We start from the raw sequence: 23049 nt of genomic DNA, 5'->3' as shown, positions 1-23049 counted from the left end.
AGTGTTAGCATGTAGGACCCAGTCCTGGTGCTGGCATTGTGCCAAGTGCTCGCTTATGGCAGAAAAGGAAATTGTTTCAAATCTCTGTCCTCAAGGAGCTTCCACTTCTGATGGAGTTTTATATAAACAGAAAGGTTATAAAAATAGCGTTACATGTTTTAAGCATAGCTACCTAAGGCCAGCAATCAGTAGTTCTGCTTTGAAATATGTTCTTGGAGTCTGTGGCTTTATCAGTAAGATATGCTAGCCTCTGAGGTGTCCTCTAGAGAAGAGTGGGAACATGAATGATACTGCCAAGATAGTGTTTGGTATTCTCTCTTATATGCCTCCTTACAGTAGCAGTAGCTACAAGAGGCAGAGCATTATTTGAAATCATTTTTGGACAAGATGGGCTTGTGGCTGCATGAACATGGTAGGAGATTTGGCTTTTAATCCTACAATGTGCAGTTCATTGGATGACAGCTCCTGTCTACATTTCTTTTGGTTTGGTTACTGGATATGACCTTGGTTCTTAAAAATGGTGGTCATCCTGCTTTATGGCACCCCCTGGAAAACTCTTAGAATTCTAGTAGGGGCTTAACCAGCCTTTTGTACTAAGTACTTTCCAGAGGTTTTTCATTAAAATGCACACCCTAAAATATAGGCTGGGATTTACTCCATGATACTGTAGCAGGTGATGGTTGGATGAGGTACAGATAGAGTGGACCTGGCCATGAGTTGATGTTGGAGCTGGGTGATGGATACATGGTTTTCACCATACTCTTCACTTTTGTAGATGTTTGGAATTTTTCATAATAAAGTACCCTCGTGGTCAGGGATGGATGACTCATATTTTTGCTTTATTGTATTTCCATAAATAACTTTTTATTTAGTGAGGTCTTTGGGTTTCTTGGTATTTATTTTAATGATCAAAGACAGACTGAGTTAAGGTTAGACAAGAGAAATCTTCAAATTTAGCCAGATTTTTTAAAGCATGAATAGCATGGGTGCCTTGATTACAAGTCAGCCCACCCTCCATGGAGACCTGTAAAGAAAAAGTGAAAGGAAGCAAAGTTATGATCAGGAGCCAGAGAGCTGGCCTTCTAGAAGCTGAGAATATGTAGATGTGAAGTGTGGGAGAAGTGAAGGCCCACCACTTAAATTAGACCGTAGGGGTGAACCTTGCCTAAAGTCAGAGGCCTGCTGGGACCCCACTATCACCACCACTGCTGCTGATTTTGTCCCATTCTAGGGTGATGTTCACCTATTCCTTTGTCTCTGTGGTTTGACCTTGTTTCTTCCTCTTATGCCTTTTAGTACTTTCTCGCCTCACCCCCTACCCTCCAAGACCTGAATTCATCCATCTTGATCTCCTTAGGCTAGCTTTCCTATATCAATCATGTCCCTTTCTACCCCAGACCCAGAAGCTCACCCACAATTCACTCCTTTCCTTCATCTCTGCTGTTTAGTGAATTACCACTAGCATTTGTTAACAAATGTGATTGGACCACGAAGTGGCTTAACACAGGCTGAGGCATGGAGACCCATTCGTGTAGCCTTAAAAATTTTCAGGCAGTTGGCAAGTAAGAATTCTAAATAAAAATTGAAACTACCACCTGTATTTTTTCAGGCCGTTGATGCTCACTGCCATCAGCTGCATCCTCCCTATGGCACTGGTAAGTGTGGGAAGGGCTGGTGACAGTTTTGGTGGGCTGCTGGATTTCTTTTTTCTGGGGGAAAGATCTATTTGCAAGCCGTGTTATTAACTTGTCCCCGAGGGCTGGACAGCTTGAACCAGCTATAGGAGACTAAAAAGAGGAAGAAGCAACTGACCATGCCCATGGGTTTCCTTGGGGACCTGTTGTGAAGAGCAGAGGCTATTCACTATGTGCCTTGATCCTTACATAAAATTAGCACGTTCTGTGCATTATTTTGAATAATAATAATACTATTCAAGTGCTCTGGGATGTCAAATAGTAACTGTTAAATTTCCTGAAACTCTTAAAACATTTTTTCCAAAAATGGATATTGGCTGTGTGTTAGAAAGGGTCCAAAATGTTGTATGTACTTATCATTTCCTTCAGTAGCAAGGTTTATCTCGCTCTGGTATTTTAAGTTCTTTGTGGTCAGGAGATGAAGAAATGTTTGTTCCAATGATTAATATAAAATTCTGATAGAGACTTACAAAAAAATTTGTGGCTCTCATTTACTAACAAACTTGAGGTGGACTTGGGGGGACCTGTGATTTTAAAAAATTGTTTTTACCACGTTCTGCTTTCTGCTTAGGGACCTAATGGAGAAAATATACACAGTAAAGTTGAAACATAGGGTGGGACAGCAAGTCACAGAATTGCTGAAGTATAAGTCAGGAACCAAATTGCTGCTGGAATTACCTTATCTAAGGTCTTGAAATCCTGCTGCTGTCTCCTTGTAGTGAGTGGGTTGGAGACCACACAGATTCAGAAGTTTTATCTCATCAAGGTGGTCTCCACTTTAAGTGACAGTTGGATGTTTACACTATTTCATTTCTCTAGTCTCTGAAGCCCTTAGAATATGGAAGGAAGTGCCTCCAGAATATCTAATGAAATGCAGAGGTGGTGGACTTTTATACTGTTAACCAGTGAAGAGCTCCTTGCTGGTGACGGTGGCTAAAACATTCCTGTACACTTTATTACATCTCTGTGAGAAAAATCTTAGCATCATTGGCCCACATTCTAGATTTCCCACTGGTCCCCACTTCCCATCCCCCAAGCCCTACTTATGAAGTAGGGATAGAATTGTATGCACACTTACTACACTGTTTATAAGAAATCGAAAGAACTTGACTCCCCAGCAGCTGTCTACTCCTTTAGGTATCTGTGCACAATTGGTAACTACTGAACTTGTTTTGAGGGCTTGTATCAGGGAAATAACCTTAAGCGTCTGTCCCAAACATAGATTGTAGAAAATGACAGAAGATTTTTGCCTGCAACCTTGGGGAAATACTGAAGACCAGCAGCAAAGTCCTTTCCGACATGCATGTAGCTAAGGTGTTCCTGAAATGAAGAACTGGAAACCACTCGAGGGTGTTGGGATTATAAATGCAACGGCAAAACAAAGTCAAATTGGATTGGCAGTGCAGAACAGTGTTCAGGGTAAATGACAACAGAGGGTGATCCCACAGTTTTTTCAAGCTGGAAGGCAAGCTCCCCAGAGGCTCCTGACCCATTGTTGGTCAGGTTTGATGGTATAGAGAAAGAGGAGAAAAAGGCAGGGAAGATAGGCTGCTCTTGGCTTCTGCTCTTACCACATTTTTTACTCTGGACCACCAGAGACTTGAGGGCATCCTTCAGTCTTTGATGAACTTTATACCACTATTTGTCCTCTCTTCCCCACCTTAATCAGTCACATTCCCTTCCCCAGCTCCCAGGAAAAGTAAGAGAGGAGTTTTTTTACCTTTGGGGCTTCTGTTCACACTGACCAAGGCTTAAGCACAACTGTGATGCCTCAAAGACAGGCCTGAGAGCTGTGCTTTGTGGAATGGCAACATTTAAGGAGTAGAACATCCATGGGAACACTAAGAAGGCTTGATCTGGGAGGTTGAAAGAGAGCCACAGAGTGTTGTAAAGTTATTGGCATTATAGACCTGTGTGGAAGTTATATCTGCTTATGCTGAAATTCACATTGTATGATCAATTAACCTTTGGTCAAAACTATGTTAAAACTCTGAAGGGGAATTTTTTATTTTGAGGAGTAAGTAAAAGGTCAAAGTGATTATTTGATATAGTAGCATAAAGGTCAGCCTTTTGTTTATTGTGACATTTGTTTATGCAAGTTACTACAATTGTGTTAAAAGTACCTCCTGACTTCTGTTATGAAAAATTAAAACAAGTTTAAGGAATTGTACAGTGGACATCCATACACCTGCTGTCAAGATTATACATTTGCTAACCTTTGGCTACATTTGCTTTGTTATGTATCTAGGCATCAACCAATTTTATTTTTATACAGATTTGTTGAAATATTATTTACATGACATTAAATTCACCCATTTTCAAGTGTACGTTAAATGAATTTTAGTAAGTTTATGCAGCTATGTAACCATCACCACAATCTGAGTTATAGAACATTTTCATCATCTGGAAAGTTCCCTTGTGTTCGTTAGTCAGTCCCCAGTCACAGCCCCGGGCAACTAGGAATCATCTTTCTTTCCATATGGTTTTACCTTTTCTAGAAGCTTCATATAAATGGAATTGTACAATATGTAGTCTTTTGTGTCTGGCTTTTTTCACTGGGCACAATGTTTTTGAGGTTTGTCCATGTCGTATTACATGTCAGTAGTGCTTTCCTTTTTATTGCTGAATGATTTTCCATTGTATGGATATATTACATTTTGTTTATCCATTCATTCATCAGTTGATGGACATTGGGTTGTTTCCAGTTTGGGGCTATTATGAAATATGCTGCCATGACCATTCATGTCCAGGGCTTTAAATGGACATATGTTTTCATTTCTCTTGGATAGATATCTAGGAGTGGGATTGCTAGGTTGTATGGTAAGTGTGTGTTTAATGTTTTAAGAAACTGCCAAACTGTTTTCCAAGGTGAATGCTATTTTAGATTCCTGCCAGCATAATATAAGGGTTCCAGTTTCTCCACATCCTTGCTAGCACTTGGTATTGATAGTCTTTTGGATTATATTCATTCTAGTGAGTATATAGTGGTATCTTGCGGTTTTAATTTGCATTTCCCTTATGACTGATGATGTTGAGGATCTTTTCTTTTGCATATTTATTGTTCATAACCTTTTTCAGGTGAAGGGTTCAAATCTTCTGCCCATTTTTAAAAATTGGGTTATTTGTCCTATTGAGTTGCATGAGTTCTTTATAGATTCTGAATTAAGTCCTTTGTCAGATACATGATTTGTAATTATTTTCTCCTAGTCTGTGGCTTGTCTCTTCCATTTTCTTAATAATGTCTTTGAAGACTTAAAGTTTAATGAAGTCCAGTTTATCAGTTTTTTCTTTTAAGGGTAGTGCTTTCATTGTATCTAAGAAATCTTTGCCTAAGCAGGGTTGCAGAGATTTTCTTCTAGAAGTCTTAATGGTTTTTAGTTTTACATTTAAATCTGTGAACTATTTTGAGTTAATTTTTGCGTGTTATGAAGTGTCTAAGTTCTGTGGTTTGTTTTTGTGTAATGATGTTCGGTTATTCAAGAACCATTTGTTGAACGTTTCCTCAACTGAATTCCTTGGCACCTCTGTATAAAATTAACCGTAAATGTCTGAGTTTACTTCTGGATTTTATTCTGTTTCATTGATCTCTGTTTCTAAGCCCCTACGTACTTTGCTGTCTTGATTACTGTAGCTTCATAGTAAGTTTTGAAGTCAGATGGTTTAAGTCCTCCAACTTTGCTCTTTCAAGATTGCTCTGGATATTCTGGGTCTTTTACCTTCCACAGATTTTAGGATCAACTTTTAATTTGTGCCCTCTGCCCCCCAAAAAAACCCTGCTTTGATTTTGATTAATTTTGATTGCTGTGTTCGGTCTGGAGCTATGTTGTTCAGTCTGGTGGCTATGACCCCATGTAGCCGTTGGGCATTTGAAATGTGGCCAGTTTGAATTGGTATATGCTATAATTCTAAAATATATAGTGTACTTTGAAGACTTATATGAAAAAAAGGATATGAAATAAAATAGTTCATGAATAATTTTGTGGATTACATGTCTTTAAAATAATAATATAGGTGTATGTATTAGTCTAAATAAAATATATCATTAAAACACATTCCACCTGTTTTAAATTTTAGTTTTCATTTGTTTGCTGCTGTATAGAAATACTTTCGGTTTTTGTATATTGACTTTGTATTTTGTTATCTTACTAAATTCATTTACTAGTAGTTTGTATATTTGTTTAGGATTTTCTGAGTAAACAGTCATTTTATCTAGGAATAGAGACAAATTTGCTTCTTCTTTTTCCAATCTTTTATTAATGTATTTTATGTCTTTTTTTCCTCCCCCCTTTGCCTTACTAACTGCCCTGGCTAGGGCCTCCAATATAATAATGTTAAATGGTGAGGGTGGTCATCTGTACCATTTTCCTGATATAGCATTCACTGTTTCATCATTGAATATAATGCTTTTCATAATTGCCCTATATTAGATTCAGGCAGTTCACTTTTTGTCCTGATTTGCTGAGAATTTTTATCTTGAATGAATATTGAATTTTGTCAAATGGGTTTTCTGTGATGGAAATGATCATTTTTTCCACCTTTATTTTGTTAATTCAGTGAATTACAATAGGAGCTTTCAAATGTTAAATCACCTTTCCATTCCTGGGATAAACGTCACTTCATACTATATTGTCCTTTTTCTATATTGCTGGATTTAATTTGCTAAAATATTTGGATTTGTGTCTATGTTCATAAAGGATACTGATCTGTAATTTTCTTTTTGTTACATTTTTGTCAGATTTTTGTATCTGAATTATGTTAGTCTCATAAAATTAATTTGGAAGAAGTATTACTTTCTTGAGTTTCTGAAAGTGTTTAAGATTAGTGTTGATAAAGTTCACCAGTAAAAAGTTGTGGGCATGGAATGTTGTGAGGAAATTTTTGATTATGAATTCCATGTCTTTAATAGATACAGAGTTATTCAGTTTATTTTTTCCATTTTGTGTCAGTTTCGCTAAGTAGTGTTCAAGGAACTTATCAGTTTCACCTAAGATACTAGATTTATTAAAATTAGATTATTTATAACATTCCCTTATTTTTCCTTTTAGTACCTGTTAGGTTTTTAGGGATAGTCCCTTTTTCACCCCGGTTATTGGTAATTTGTATTCCCTTTTTTTCTTAAATGTTCTAGCTAAAGTTTTTATCAACTTTGTTGATCTTCTTAAAGAATCAACTTACAGACTTTATTTTTCAGTATTATTTGCATTTATTTATTTCTGTTTTGTTCTTTTTAATTTTTTCCTTTCACTTGCTTTGAGTTTAGTCGTCTTTTTCTAGGGTTTTTGTTTTGTTTTGTTTTGTTTTTAATTTATTTGACAGAGAGAGAGACAGCGAGAGAGGGAACACAAGCAGGGGAGTGGGAGAGGGAGAAGCAGACTTCCCGCCGAGCAGAGCGCCTGATGTGGGGCTCGATCCCAGGACCCTGGGATCATGACCTGAGCCGAAGGCAGATGCTTAACAACTGAGCCACCCAGGCGCCCCTAGTTTGTTTTTTTTTTTAAAGATTCATTTATTTATATGAGAGAGTGAGAGGGAGTGCGTGCATGCACGCGCACTCTCACACCTGCAGAGGGACGGTTGATGGGGCGGCAGAAGGAGAGAATCCTCAAGCAGACTCCTTGCTGAGTGCAGAACCCAACATGTGGCTTGATCCCGAGATCATGACCTGAGCTGAAACCAAGAGTTGGATGCTTAACCCACGGAACCACCCAGGCGCCCCCCCTCCCCATTTTTTAAAGATTTATTTATATGGTCTTTTTCTAGTTTCTTAAGGGGACTTTATGTCATTGATTTTTAGATTTTTTTCCTAGTATAAACATTTACAGTTGTAAATTTCCCTCTGGCATCATGTTAGCATCTCACCAAGTTTTATTCTGTGGTATTTTCATTATCATTCAGCTCAAAACATTTTCTAATTTCTTCTGTGATTTCTTCTGTGACACACAGGTTCTACAGAAGTATATTCTTTAATTTCCAAGTATATGCTACAAAAAAGGGCAACCTTGGTAGAGAATAGTTAGTAAGGTGTGTGGGGGTGCTAGAATCACTTGGTCTGTTGCTGGACTCCAGGGCATAGTGGTCCTGATGACTCTTTTACTAAGAGCTTAAGGTTTGTCTCCTCAGTACTGGAAACCAGTGATGGGTTTTAAGCAGTGTGGGAACTGATCCCGGCAAGATGTGAGAGCTCTGTAAGAGCTGTTTAGTATTACTACTTTTACATCAGGGTTTCAGGAAGGTAATCCTGAGGGATATGGAGTGGAGGGGTTCAGACAATAGTACTGATAGGTTGTTAATTTCTTGATCAAAACTGTCCAGCAAGGGCTCATCTTGATTCTGCTATAAAAGATTCTGTTCTCCACAATTGAAAACATACAGAAGAATGGAAGACTCTCCCCAGTTGTGAACTATCAACTCTAATAGATTTAGAATGGATTGCTGAGCTCTGAGCATTAAACAGTAATGGTGTGAATACTCAGGGAATTCTTTCTTGAGAGAGTTCAGCTGTTTGCACTCTGAGAAAGACAGATTCATCTCCAAGGTTTGTCCTGGCCCTCTTGTGGAAGATGGCTTAAATGTTGGTGCCCCTGCACCCCCTCCCACATCCTTTTCTGCCCCTAAATCACTGTTTTTGCTTTCTCTGAGATACTGCTGGGACGTGTGTGCACAGTCAAGTTCTCTCTTGGTTTGTTTTTGTTTTTGTTTTTTTTTAAGATTTTATTTGGGATGCCTTGGTGGCTTAGTTGATTAAGCATCTGCCTTCAGCTCAGGTCATGATCCCAGAGTCCTGGGATGGGAGTCCCACATCGGGCTCCCTGCTCAGCGGGGAGCCTGCTTCTCCCTCTGCCTGCCGCTCCCCCTGCTTGTGCTTGCTCTCTCTCACTCTCTCTCTCTGACAAATAAAATCTTTAAAAAAAAAAAAGATTTATTTTTGCGAGAGAGAGAGCGAGCGAGAGCTTGCTCATGTGATAGCACAAGTAGGGGGAGGGGGTGGGTCAGAGAGAGAAATAGACTCCCACTGAGCAGGGAGCCCGATGCAGGACTCAATCCCAGAACCCTGGGATCTTGACCCAAGGCGAACGCAGACACTCAACCTACTGAGCCACCCAGGCGTCCCCAGTTCTCTCTTGTGACCCCAAATCAAGGATGAGGTGGCCTCCCTGCTGGGACTACTACTTTTTTTTTTTAATTAATTTTTTAAAAAGATTTTATTTATTTGTCAGAGAGAGAGAGCACGAGCAGGGGGAGGGGCAGAGGAAGTGGGAGAAGCAGGCTCCCCACTGAGCAAGGAGCCCGATGGGGACTCGATCCCAGGACCCTTAGATCATGACCTGAGCTGAAGGCAGACACTTAACCAACTGAGCCACCCAGGCATCCCATGGGACTACTTTTTTAGCATAAATTCTTCTAGGTACTCTTCATCTACCCCTGTGCTCTTTTTGCCAGAGAACCTTTTGGAACCTGACTTCCCTATAGATTCCCTGGTGTCCATTATAGGGCAAGGCACAGTCACACTGCATTTTGTTTAAATTAATAGTCTCTGAGTTCCTTTAGGTTTATAATGGATTACTGAGGGAAAGTCCCTGGTTTTCTATGATATGCTGTGGACATAATATGGGCCATTTTCACACCTCCATCTGTGATGTGGAGATCACAGTAGCACTTCCTGCAGAAGGCTGGTGGGAGGTGCATATAGCTGACACATGTGTGCCTCTTACCGTGTATATATTGCTGTATTCTTGGCTGTCGGCACTGAAAGAATAGATTCATATACTCCACTGTCAGTTTCATAAAGTGCTAGATGTATCCTCTTTTCACATAATCTCTTCTCACCAAAACTCAACTCTGCTGGGATATTCTGAGTTGGTCATTAGTGGACTTGCAGTCATTAATAAAATTTCTGTTTCAACAGAGGGCCGTGTTTTCCATAGGTGGGCTGCATGTGGTGTGCAAATTCTGAGGTTTTGTTGCTGCTGTTAAGTGCTGTTCAAATCAAAGGATCAGACTAGATAGAGTGGTAAAATTCTTTTTCCTAAGAAAAGTTGAGGAGTTCGATTTTGAAAATCCACAGATTAAGATAAGATGTCACTTAATGATCGGCATCTGTTGAGGGGTCACCCTCTCTTCAGTTCTAGGCTCTGTGGATCTGTGAGAGGCAGCCTGACCCCTGTTTTTAGCTCACAGGCCCCACCTAAGCCATCTGTGGTGAGGAAGGCGGGGGTGGGGGTGGCTGCTGGACATGGTCAGGACTCCTATGGTTTCCCGGGTGGTTTAGTGCCTTTGTCAGGACCTAATAGCCACTGCATGCCAAGACATTTAGAAGTCAGGACAGAAAATGGTGTAGGGCTGATTGGGCCCCATTAGGTAAGAAGTGGTAGAAAAGGCTCCAGTGAGGAGGTCATCCCAAACAGTATCACTATCAGGTTAAAAAAAAAAACAAAAAACTGTAGTCAGAAGTTATATTCAAAGCAGTTATTTAACTTTAAACCATATGTTTTGTCTCTGTTTTCATTTTGTGATAGTGGTTTGCTGTGGATAAATAGTTTTGTTATGGCTACAGTTAGAAGAAATGTCAGTTACAATTCAGGAATCCTAGACCTAAAGTCTCCATGGTCCTCAAGAGGAAAATACTACAGCAACATGTATGAGTCAGATGGCTGTTACCTTGCATGGAAGGGATGTGGGGACCCCCACCCTTAGTGAAATGTGTTATCTTGAGACCTTGGTTTTCTCCAGATGTACCTGGGCTGTAGGATAAAAAGGCATTCACTCACTGCACAGCCTTTGACACTGATTATGCACTGGGACATGCCCTTGTTTAGTAAGTGTGCACCTGTCTCCTTTCAGGAGTAACTTGAGCTCTAAGGGCAGGGATTACATGTTGGTCGCTGTGTCTTTCCCCCTGCAGTTCTTATCTGTGGACCAACTGCCTTAGAGTTCCTTGGTAGCTCCTGTTTAAAGAATCAGTCCAGTGGGCAGAGTACCAAGGTTCTGTGTGTTCTCTTGGCTCCCTGGCCTGAAGTGTGCTCCTTGTTTCTCCTTGATTCACTAGCACCCTTGTGCTATGTAGTGCTCTCCCTAGGAAGCCTGATCTAGACCTCTAAACACAACCCTGTCTTTTGTGGCTCTACTCTAGTCTTGACCACCTCAGGGTGTTCCTTTTTGTTACTAGCCTGCCTAATCTGCTTCCCCTCTCCCCCCCACCCTTTTTAAGAGAGAGAGAGAGCATGCGTGTGCGGGAGCCCAGGACGGGCAGAGGGGGAGAGAGAATCCCAAGCAGACTCTCCAGTCAGCACAGAGCCCAACGCGGAGCTCTTTTCTCACAACCATGAGATCATGACCTGAGCTGTAATCAAGAGTTCAAACGCTTAACTGACTGTGAGCCACCCAGGCGCCCTAGTCTTCTTTCCCTATTAACAACATTGTGGCTATAACATGTACATGCTTTCTTACTACTGGCTTCTTTAGCCTGACGTTAGAATGTGAACTTTCTATGTCAATAAACTTATTTCTGTAACATCCTTTTCAATGACTGCATACTAAATCATTGCATAGACCTATCATATATTATTTACCTAGTTCCTTTTCGTTGGACATTTAGTAATTTTTAATTTTTTACTCTTGTAAAACACTGTGGTACACGTATTCCTCTATGATTTCCTCAGAAAAATTTACAGAAGTAGAATTGCTAGCTCAGAGCACCTTCTGAGGCTTTTTGATAGCCACAACCAGTGTGCTTTAAAATATAGGGGCCACAAAAGCTGTCCATAGGCTTTTTTTTTATTATTATTCATTTATTTGACAGAGAGAAAAAGCAGGGGGAGCGGCAGGCAGCAGGAGAGGGAGAAGCAGGCTCCCCCGCAAGCTAGGGGCTCCTGTCCATAGGCTTTTAAATCATACTTGCAATCAGGGCTCATTGGTTACCAGGAATTTGGAGGTTTTAGGCAGGGGTGTTTTGATATGCTGGATTTATACAAGAAGTCCAAGCCTGGAGATTTTCTGAGAATAACAGGCCTAACTAGAGGTGCACTTCCCATGTGTGGCCTCCTTCAGCAGCTTGAGGGAACATAGGCCACATTAGGGAGCACATAGCTCTTTTGCTTCAATTGGATGCTGGATTGTTATTGTAATGGTGGTTTTACTTCAGTTTCAACTCAAACTAATTACTTGGAAGTGTCATTAATGAAAACAAAGAAAAGTCAAAGAGATTCAGGAAAGATTATACTAAGATTATCACTAAGATTATAAGATTCTGAACTTAAAAGATGAAGCAGAGAACCAAGAGGAAGAATTTGGAAATCAAGCCTGGGCCTGCTGTAGACATGAATGTATGCACTTCTCAAAAAGTGGAGTTCTCTGAAAGAAACTACAGTTGTAATTTGATTTTTTTTTTTCTTTCTTCTTTCTAGGTATCTCATTCAGTTGCTAAACTTATATTAGTTAATTTCCACTGGCAAGTTGCAGAGATATTGGACAGGTAAGGTGTTTGGGGGAAGAGAGATGGCATTGCCCATAGCTTCTTTCTCTGCCCATCCACCCAGTGGTGATTATTGTTTATGTTTTGGAGTATATCCTTAACAATGTGCATATTATATATTTAAAACATTGGATCATATTGTATATCCTTTTATCTTCTCAGTACCTGGCGAACATTTTTTCATGATTGCATCATACTCTATCTCTGTTTCATTGCTGGCTCAGTATTTCATCGTATAGATGTCCCATGCTTTTTTTTTCTTTTCTTTTCTTTTCTTTTTTAAAGATTTATTTATTTATTTGACAGAGACACAGCAAGAGAGGAACACAAGCAGGGGGAGTGGGAGAGGGAGAAGCAGGCTTCCCACCAAAGCAGGGAGCCTGATGCGGGGCTCGATCCCAAGACCCTGGGATCATGACCTGAGCCGAAGGCAGACGCCTAACGACTGAGCCACCCAGGCGCCCCTGGATGTCCCATGCTTTTTTCCAAACCCCTGTTGTCAGTGAAGTTAGTTCATTTTTTTTATGCCGTTATGAATTTCTAATCAGTGCCCTTCTATATAACACTTGCTAACATCTCCATTTGTTTCTTTTGGATATATCAAGTGAGGAATGCAACATACTTTTAAATATTACCTTCAGAAAAGATAGGCCAGCTTACCACCAGAACCAGATCTCTAGAGGCACAGACCTTGGAGTCTCAGGATGTCCTGGAAGTTGTCAGGAGGAGGGGTTCCTCCTCCTGCTGCCCCCTCTGGGAAGAGTCACCATGCCCTGCCTGCAGAGGCACGTGCTTCTGTCTAGCGTAGGGTTTCTCACCCTTAGCATCCCTGCCTTTTGGGGTTAGATAATTCTTTTTGTGGGGCACTGTTCTGTGAATTGTAAGGTTTGGCAGAATCTCTGGCAGAATCCATTTGAAAAGACAAAATAACAATAAAAAATGAGCAAAAGACAGAACAATCATTTCATAGAAAATAAAGCATGAACAGCCATTAACATGAAAAGATGCTCAACCTCCATAATAATCTGGGACACTGAAATTAGCACCCGGAGCCTTTGAAATAAAAAATGTCTCCAAGTAACCCCTGGAGAACAAAATTGCCACTAGTGAGATTCACTGGGCACATCCCTGCCCTTTCACACACTAGAGAGTCTTTCCTTATATGGTGTGATCCATTTATCTGCAAAGGAAGGTCGTGCCTTTCCTTCTCCAGGCTAAACATAACTGAGATGGCTGTACCTGCTGGAGCAGCTCAACCCACTCAGGGAGGAGCAAGTACGCTCCTGATTTCACTAACTGAACTCTTCACTCTGTATCCCCAAGAGGCGAATACATTTAGGTAGACTTTGAAGTGAACTTCCACTGTCTGCACTGCTGTTTCTACTACCCAGAATTTGGACCCATGTAGGTTCCAGCAGTGGGGTGTATCTCACTGTCCAACTCTGTAGCCTAACTTGGGGATAGACAAGATGGCTAAGGATATTAACAATACTAGTGTGAGAAGTAGGAATAAAAGCAGTTGAAGGAGGCATTCTGACTAGGTAGAATAAGGAAGTCATGTATATGAGACATTCTTCCCTGCTCAGCTTCCTGGATTCTGGGTAATGAGTTTTCCTGGGTTTTGTGTGACACTTTTATTGCCACATGGTAATTTTTTTTATTTTTATTATTTTTTTAAGCTGCTTTATTTATTTTAGAGAGAGAGTGTGTTAGAGCAGGGGGAGGGGCAGAGGGAGAGAGAAAGAATCTCCAGCAGACTTCCCACAGAGCCTGATGAGGGGCTCTATCCCAGGACCCTGAGCTCATGACCTGGGCCAAAATCAAGAGTCGGACGTTTAACTGACTGAGCCACCCAGGCACTCCTGTTTTTATTTTTAAATGTATATATTCCATATCTCATTCCAGAAAGGAATTAAATTTTTATTATGAAATGTTTCTTTTTCAAAAATGTATGTATGTGCACACGTGTGTGATGTGTGTAGGTTTTAAAGAATGATAAAGCAAACATACTTAAGTATCCCCCCAAATAAGAAACCCTCTGACCTTTATTCAGAAGCCTCTGATGGCAGTGTCTGCCTGGCCACATCCCCTTCCTTCCCCTCCAAAGTGATCAGTATCTTGAATTCGGTATTGATCATTTTCTTATTCATTGTTTTTTTTTTCTTTTTTTTAAGATTTTATTTATTTATTGGGACGCCTGGGTGGCTCAGTTGGTTAAGCGGCTGCCTTCAGCTCAGGTCATGATCCCAGGGTCCTGGGATCGAGCCCCGCGTTGGGTTCCCTGCCCGGCAGGAAGCCTGCTTCTCCCTCTCCCACTCCCCCTGCTTGTGTTCCCTCTCTCACTGTGTCTCTCTCTGTCAAATAAATAAAATCCTTAAAAAAAAAAAGATTTTATTTATTAGAGAGAGAGAGTACAAGCAGGGAGAGCAGTAGAGGGAGAGAGAGGAGCAGGGAGCCCGCTGAGCAGGGAGCCCGATGCGGGGCTCGATCCCAGGACCCCAGGATCATGACCTGAGCCAAAGGCAGACGCTTAACCGACTGAGCCACCTAGGCACCCCTTCTTATTCTTAAATTATATATCCTTTAGTTTTGTATGATTTTGTGTTTTTGTTTTTGTTTTTTTAAGTAGGCTCCATTCCCAGCATGGAGCCCAGCACAGGGCTTGAACTCATGACCATTGAGATCAAGACCTGAGCTGAGATCAAGAGTCGGATGCTTAATCAACTGAGCCACCCAGGTACCCCTAGTTTTCTATGTTTTTAGAACTTTACAGACATGGAATCATGCTGTATGTGTTCTTCAACTTTTAAAATTAACAAGGCTGCATTTTATGACATCTTATCCATATTCCTGTCAAAAACCATTTGTGAGTTTTAGTTTTTTGCTGTTACAAATAATGCAGCTCTGAAAACTCTTGTGCATGACTCCTAGTGTCATATATTTTTCTACGGTTGAGTATAGAAAGTGAGGGTATCTGTTCCTTAGCTTTACTAGATAGCAAAATGTTTCCAAAGTGATTGTATCGTGTTACATGCCTCCCAGTGGTATATGAGTGTTCCTGATGCTGTCAGACTTGAAGTTTTACAATCTGCTGGGTATAAATGACATATAATTGTGTCCCAGATTATTATGGAGGTTGAGCATCTTTTCTTGTTAAGGACCATTCATGCTTTCTTTTCTGTGAAATGCTTGCTCTGTCTTTGCCCATTTTTTATTGTTATTTTGTCTTTTCAAATGGACTTGGAGGAAGTTTTCTTTTTATTTATTCTGAATATCAGTCTTTTGCCAATTATATATGTATTGAATTATCTTCCATTTATAGCCTGGCTTTTCACTTCATGGTGTTCTGGTGACCTGAACTTCTTAAATGTAACATAATTGGTCAGAGTTTCCCTTTATGCTTTGCATTTTTTTTTAAGTTTTTATTTAAGTAATCTCTACACCCAATGTGAGCTTGAACCCACAACCCCAAGATCAAGAATCGCATGCTCCACCGACTGAGCCAACCAGGTACCCCTGCATATTCTTTGTCTTAAGATATCCTTTCCTATTCTGAAGACACAGAGATATTTCCAGAAAGGAGTTGAAAACAGACATGGTCCTTCATAAGTATTTTTCTTACAGTTTGGTGTCTCTGAATCAGGGTTATCATTCTCATACCAGTTGAGGGCTAAAAATTGAAAGAGATGGGGCGCCTGGGTGGCTCAGTTGTTAAGCGTCTGCCTTTGGCTCAGGTCATGATCCCAGGGTCCTGGGATCGAGCCCCACATTGGGCTCCCTGCTCAGCGGGGAGCCTGCTTCTCCCTCTCCCATTCCCCGTTTGTGTTCCCTCTCTCGCTGTGTCTCTCTCTGTCAAATAAATAAAATATTTAAAAAAATAAAATTAAAAAATGGAAAGAGAAAACTATTTATACCAAAGTGAAAGGAAGCTTGGTACTGTCAGAAGGTAATTAGAGACAAAGACACTTTAGTGCAAATGCAGCACTTGTTGGTCTCATCTGGTTTTGTTCAGAGGTTAAAACGTTTGCCTTCGTTTCTGAATCCCTTTATTTCTGCTTTTTGTTTTGTAGATACAAGTCTAATTCTGCTCAGCTGCTCGTTGAGGCTCGAGTTCAGCCCAGTCCCTCGAAACATGTGAGTATCTCCCACCTGAGCAAGGCTTCTCCTGACACACATGGCTCTTGCTGTGGCTTATGGTGTTACTGAGAACCATCTTGCTTTGTGTATAGTAGAACATGCCTGAGATTTTTGTTCCAGTATGGGCCTAAATCTTCCATTTCCATTTTAGTTTAAAGAGTTTCCTCATGGATGAAGAATAAATCATTGCCAGTCCTGGGGCCCTCTCCAGCCTCACCTTCCTCTTTACACACAGCCTGTACTCCATTCCTGCTGGGTTCCTTGGTGTTCCCAAGCTCACCACATGCCTCTTTGACTGCTTGTGCCAGCCCTGGCCTGGAATGTCTTGACCCTGTCCCCATCTTTGCTTGTGGGAATGGAACTCATCTTTAAAGACCCAAATCAGGCTGTCTCTCACAAAGCCTGTGATCTCTCCTCTCCAAACACCTCTAGTTATGTCTTGAAATCTTTACCTGTGTGATGTAGTGAGTCACTCATCTTTTTCAGCTCCCCTACCAGACTGTGTGCTTTATGGTTAGGAACCATATCTTACTATGCATAGCAATGTCCTCTGTATTTAGGAGTTTGACAGACATTTGTCAAATGAGTAAGGGCCATGTCGAAAGCACTCTTTAGGAGGGAGAATCAGGGTTCAAATTACCACATAACTTTGTAGCTCTCAGGAGAAAATTTCCAGAAGCATATTGGATAAACATGAGAATACAGCCTTTTTCCTTCCAATTGTTTATTGTATTCCCAGTGAACTATCCAGAACCTAATGTAAACCCGTAGTGGACTTCTGGCTTGGGCCAGGGGTCCCACATTGTCTTTGTCTGCCAGATCATATAGCGTGGCATGGATTCTGGAGTTCAAGCTTTGCAGTTATTTGCCCACATCCTGGAAGGTTTCTTCCCTAGTAGGAGCCTTCCTCATCCCTCTAAATTAATTGTATATGACATCTCTGCAGTGTGTTAAGGATGAGTTGTGAGTTAGTAAAAACTGTAAAGTTTTATGTTTTGGGCATATCTATGGGAAAAGCACTATCTTTGACAAGTAAACCTGCAATGTGGTCTTGTTAGAAGCTTGAGTAGCAGCTCTGTGCACCAAATGGGGCGGTTCATAAAAGAAAACCAGTAGCCTCTAAAAGCAGAATTTGGACTGAATGACCTTTAAGGACCTTGGCAATTTGGAAATTCTGAGTTCTTCAGCCTGACATCATAAACTAATGTAAGTTCTCCTTTCAGCCTTCCTCTGCCTCTCTGAATCCTAGTGATTGTGCAAGCCCAGCTCATGTGCCACCTCCTTCAGGAAGCCTTCCTGATCTGTGCTTTCTGTTGAGAACTTTTGGGACCCACAGAGCCCACACATTGCAGTTGAGTTCTGACACTTGTTGCAGGGTCAGGCTCGCCTCCCATGCACCTGGCTGTGTCAGGCACCCCTGTGGCCTCCCAGGATCTGAAGGCCCCTCTTCGCTCATTTGGGTCTGCCTCTCCCCAGGTTCCCACGGCCCACCCCCCTCACCACTGCGCAGTGTGTATGCAGTTTGTGCGGAAGGAAAACCTACTTTCTCTGGCCTGTCAGCACCAGTTTTGCCGTAGCTGCTGGGAGCAGCACTGCTCAGTACTTGTCAAGGACGGCGTGGGTGTGGGTGAGTGTGCTGCAAAATCTGTAAAAGGCTGGCGTGAAGTATTTGTCTTCAGCTTTGCCCTTGCAGGGACTCAGGTCAACTGCTGTTTTCTTCTGAGCCTGATTGGGGTTTTTATTGTCAGAACCATTAGTTTCCAAACACACCAGGCTGAACAGTGGCAAGATTTTCCCCAGTCCTGAGCAAAATGAGAAGATTAAGGCTGTTGTTTGGGCATATATGTAAATGTTGGTGTGAGTGCAAGGTGAACTTAGGGGAGAACTCTCCTTTAAGCTGCCTCCCCTATCTTGATGCCCCAAGTGGTAGCTATAACTCAGAAACCCTCAGAGATTGCTGCTATTTAGGTAGCATAACACAAATCAGATTTGGTGATTGGTTATAGGAGTGTTTGTCATGCTATGACTTGATGGTATTAGAACTCAGTTAGCATTTACAGTATCTGCAGAATCTCATTGTGTTGGGTGGTAGTCACTTGAACGTAATACTAAATGTCACAAAACAAAATTGTTAGTCAAGAACCATACAGGATTTTTTTTTTTTTCTTTCTTTCTTTAATGAGAGACAGAGAGCATGAGAGGGAGGAGGGTCAGAGGGAGAAGCAGACTCCCTGCTGAGCAGGGAGCCCGATGGGGGACTCGATCCCGGGACTCCAGGATCATGACCTGAGCCGAAGGCAGTCGGTTAACCAACTGAGCCACCCAGGCGCCCTAGGATTTTTTTTTTTTAAGTTAATCTCTGCGCTCCATGGGGGGCTTGAACTCACATCCCTGAGATCAAGAGTCTCCTGCTCTACCAACTGAGCCAGACAGGTGCCCCAAGAACCATATAGGATTTTTTAGATGATACTGCTTTTTTAGTGGTGCTATTTGTGATATATATGTAATTTGAGGTAAATTTTAGTTGTGTCACTGCAAATACATTAATTTCTCTCTCTCTTTTTAAGATAAATTCTGTGGCTTCAGGGATTTCCTATGTGGAATCTGAATTTGTTGGGTGAACGCAGTGGGGAAATATATTATTGTCATGTCTTCTGCAGTGCAGTTATCCATCATGTTGTCTTTGTTCAACAGGAGTCTCTTGCATGGCTCAGGACTGCCCACTCCGAACACCAGAGGACTTCGTGTTTCCATTGCTGCCCAATGAAGAATTGAGAGACAAATACAGGCGCTACCTCTTTAGGGACTATGTGGAGGTATGACCAGCCCCTGTCGTTGCAAGTCTGTCTTCCTGGGCCTACCTTCCATCTCATGCTCACCACAGTCACTTTGTAGACAAGGCTGCCATTAGATGCTATAATTTGAAGAAAGAGCTCTTGGCTTTTACAAAGTGGAGAAGCCACTAGAGTGGTAGTGAGGAACACAGGCCCTGGAGTGAGGCTGACAATGACATGAATCCCAGGTCTGTTACTTCCTCGCTGTGTAGTCTTCCACCCTTTATTTGACCTCTCTGAGTCTTGGTTTTCTCTGGTAGAATGGTCAGGCCTCCTCCCCTTCTACACAGTTGCTTAAAATGTATTGTATGGCAGGGAATGAACAGGAGTCAGGGCTATCTCAGGAGTTGCTGTTGCATTTGGTTCACTGGGTGATTTATAAAGCACAGAGAAGGGGTATTGCTTTTTGTGCAATTTGAAAACTTGTCCAGGATTCCAGCGTGGTCAGTTTTGGATTCCCTCCCCTCCCTTGGGCTCCCGACTCAGGCTTGCAGCCTCCATGCAGCATAGTTCTCATAATTTTTGTCAATTGTGCCTGAGCTTACAAGATTGCCTAACGGGCTGGATCTTCTCGTACATGGGCTGCGGGATAAACAGTGCCTTGTTCCCTGTGCTGTTTGCTGCCTTTGATACATGCGTGAGGGTCATTGAGCCTCTCAGAGCTTTTGTTTTTGTTTTTGGGTAAAATTGGTGTGTAACATATTGGTTTCAGGTATACAACATAATAATTCAATATTTGTATATGCTACAAAGTGATCACCAAAGTAAGTCTAGTTACCATCCGTCACCATATAATTGACCCCCTTCACCCATTTCACCCACCCTATAACCCCCTTCCCCTTCTATTCTCTGTATCTTTGAGTTTTGTTTTGTTTATTCATTTTGTTTTTTAGATTCTGCACAGAAGTGAAATCATATGATACTTGTCTTTCTCGGTCTTATTTTACTTAGAATAATACTTTCAGATGCACAGCGGATTGGGCTATGTTCCTTTCCAGACCTGTGCACTTTCAGCTCACAGACACAGTTCTGTACTCCATTTTAAAATCTAGCCTTAGATCATTCTAGTGAGCTGCTACCTAGTTTTAGCTAAACATTCATAGGTCTTTAATATCTGCCTAATGCTGTTCTTTGTGACATCCTTTCTGAATTCCTATAGCCCCTTGATAGAAGTCATCGGCTGGAAGGACAGAAGGTGTTTGAGCTGCAGGGAAGTCTGATTTGGAAGCAGTGACTAGGGGATGTCCTCATTGTTTCCCCTTGGTGTGTTCACAGAGTCATTACCAGCTCCAGCTGTGCCCTGGTGCAGACTGCCCCATGGTTATTCGGGTACAGGAGCCTAGAGCTCGCCGAGTACAGTGCAATCGGTGCAACGAGGTGTTCTGGTAAGAGTGAGTGTGGGTGCTGAACAGCCCTGGGCTCCTGCCTTGTCCTCCAAAGCACCACTGCTGTTGCTGTGGGTGAGGGTGGGGCTGGGAAAGACAGGGTCTTTGAGACGAACTAGCAGCTCTGCTCCGAGGGGGCAGGGTATGTACCCAGCATCTCATGTTCCACGGGATGTTTGATAATGCTCAGTCTAGAAACAAAAAAGTGGCACAGATTCTTGGAGAATGTGCTATGGTTTGTGCTACTGAAACTCATGGCACAGAGATTGTCAATGTGGGTATGTATGTGCCTGCACAGATAATTGAGTATTACTGTGTTTGAAAGCTACAACCTTCGGTGTTCGAATCTTCCTCCATCTTGGCCTTTGTAGGCTAATTTTATAACACTATAATTCATAAAGGTAGTTTACGTCTACTTGGGGTTACTCCATTCAGTAGATACGGGGATAAAGTGTACTGAAGACTTACCGTGGGAAAGACATTATTCTCATCTCTTTACCTACATTGTCACAATTGTGTACAATTGATACTGTTGCCCTCATGTTATAGGGGAGGAAATGGAGATGCAAGGCAATGGCAGAGCCATAATTTAGGTCTGCATCTGTGTCTGTCCCTAATCATGCCTCCCTAAGATGATTCATGGTGGGGCTTCAGAGAAACTACGTGGAAAATGGGGTGTGTGTGCATGTGTTCTTGCCTTTCAAACCATTGTTGAGGGAGTCTTTGGCTCACCAAAGATTAAAAACCACTAACATAAGGGTGCCTGGGTGGCTCTGTCAAGTGTCCGACTCTTGATTTCAGCTCTGGTCTTGATGTCAGGGTCGTGAGTTCAAGCCCCATGTTGGGCTCCATGCTAGGCGTAGAGCTTACCTTAAAAATAAATAAATAAGGGCGCCTGGGTGGCTCAGTCGTTGGGCGTCTGCCTTCGGCTCAGGTCATGATCCCAGGGTCCTGGGATCGAGTCCCACATCGGGCTCCCTGCTCGGCGGGAGGCCTGCTTCTCCCTCTCCCACTCCCCCTGCTTGTGTTCCTGCTCTCGCTACCTCTCTGTCAAATAAATAAATAAAATCTTAAAATAAAAAGAAAAAAAAAAAAAAAAAGAGAGAGGAAAAAAAAAAATAAATAAATAAATAAAAAAGAACCACTAATGTAGTTGCTCTCCATCCTTTGTGTCCCACTTTTTTTTGTTTTAAGATTTTTTTTATTTGACAGAGAGTGAGAGAGCACAGGCAGAGGGAGAGGGAGAAGCAGGCTCCCCGCTGAGCAGAGAGCCTGACACGGGACTCAGTCCCAGGACCCTGAGATCATGACCTGAGCCGAAGGCAGACACTTAACCAACCAAGCCACCCAGGTGCCCCTGTGTCCCACATTATGAGCTTCTTTCCCTGGGACATGTGTTAGGCTGTTTGCCTGAGTGCCTTTACTATCCAAACGTTGTGTTAGCTTGGACAAAAGGGAAATTAAAAAATGGAAGCCTAGCTGGATGAGTTGTTGGAGTGTTTTCTTTTCTGATTTTAAGTTTCAGGCATTGTCAGAGGTATCATGGCCCTGCAGACTGAACAGGTGCTGTCATGTGTACATCATGTGCACATCTGGCTGGAGTTAAGTCAAGGCTCCCAAAAAGTGGATCTTGGTTTTGCTTGGGTCTGAGCTGAGTTATCTGTCTCAGAGCACCTCACCATGTCCTTTGAGAAACTGAACTCTGAATTTGACATCCTTTAAGGGAGGGTTAACACCACACAGGATATTTAAGACAGAAGCATTTTATTTGGGTTTATTAAGAGTGTGTCTTAGAAGTGCTTAGATTGAAGAGAAATTCGTACAGTATTTCATCATAGCCCTGGGTAAGTAAAGATCCCAAAGGCCTTGAGAGGTGACTTGACTTTTTTGAAAAACTCAAATTCAGGATCTGTTGGCTTGGACAGAAGGAAAATTGAAAACATGGGACCCTGACCTAACAGTTATTTGAATGTTTTTCTTTTCTGGTTTTAAGTTTCAAGTGTCGTCAGATGTATCACGCCCCCACAGACTGCGCCACAATCCGGAAATGGCTCACGAAGTGTGCAGACGACTCTGAAACAGCCAACTACATTAGTGCTCACACTAAAGACGTAAGGACTGTATCTTACCTGTCATGGATCTGCCCTCCTTAATGCTGCCTAGGGCCTCACCCAGGAGGCTGGCCATTGAGAGCAGAACACCCAGGGCCCCAGGGCCTTTGCTGGAGGCTGCAGACCCTTGCCCAAAGTTGGCAGAGTTTGCAGCGGACTATCATAGCATGTGTTGGATGCATTTATTTTAATAAAATACTGAACTACCTGGAAAAGTTTGACTCATATGGTGACTAATTAGAGGAAAACCTGGGTTTTTTTTAATGCCTCCCAGGCTTTAACAGCCCTGGGAGGGAGGTGGTTGATAGCAACGTGTAGTAAAGAGCAAGGCTCTGATGCAAGCCCAGGCATGCCCAGTTCTCATTCTGAAACTTCCCATGGGAAAACATGGCCCTCAGCCCCTTGAGCCCTGGGTGA

The 23049-nt window shown here is 42.0% G+C and overlaps 1 protein-coding gene across 2 annotated transcripts in view; it reads left to right on the top strand.

The window, feature by feature from the left end:
* ARIH2 (ariadne RBR E3 ubiquitin protein ligase 2) overlaps positions 1-23049 on the top strand; it is a 50050-nt gene that overhangs the window by 18625 nt on the left and 8376 nt on the right. Inside the window, exons 2-8 of one of the 2 annotated variants that reach the window (XM_078078444.1) lie at positions 1610-1655; positions 12098-12165; positions 16236-16299; positions 17779-17929; positions 18997-19118; positions 20412-20521; positions 22515-22632. In XM_078078444.1, coding sequence (XP_077934570.1) covers positions 1617-1655; positions 12098-12165; positions 16236-16299; positions 17779-17929; positions 18997-19118; positions 20412-20521; positions 22515-22632 — 672 coding nt within the window. In that variant the 5' untranslated portion in view covers positions 1610-1616. The remainder of the gene's footprint in view (positions 1-1609; positions 1656-12097; positions 12166-16235; positions 16300-17778; positions 17930-18996; positions 19119-20411; positions 20522-22514; positions 22633-23049) is intronic. The other variant, XM_036079708.2, reaches the window with a different exon arrangement.

Source organism: Halichoerus grypus, chromosome 1, assembly GCF_964656455.1.
Source record: "Halichoerus grypus chromosome 1, mHalGry1.hap1.1, whole genome shotgun sequence".
NCBI classification, from domain to species: Eukaryota; Metazoa; Chordata; class Mammalia; order Carnivora; family Phocidae; genus Halichoerus; species Halichoerus grypus.
Note: the sequence above shows the minus strand (reverse complement) of the source record. Positions and strands in the feature narration are given on the sequence as shown.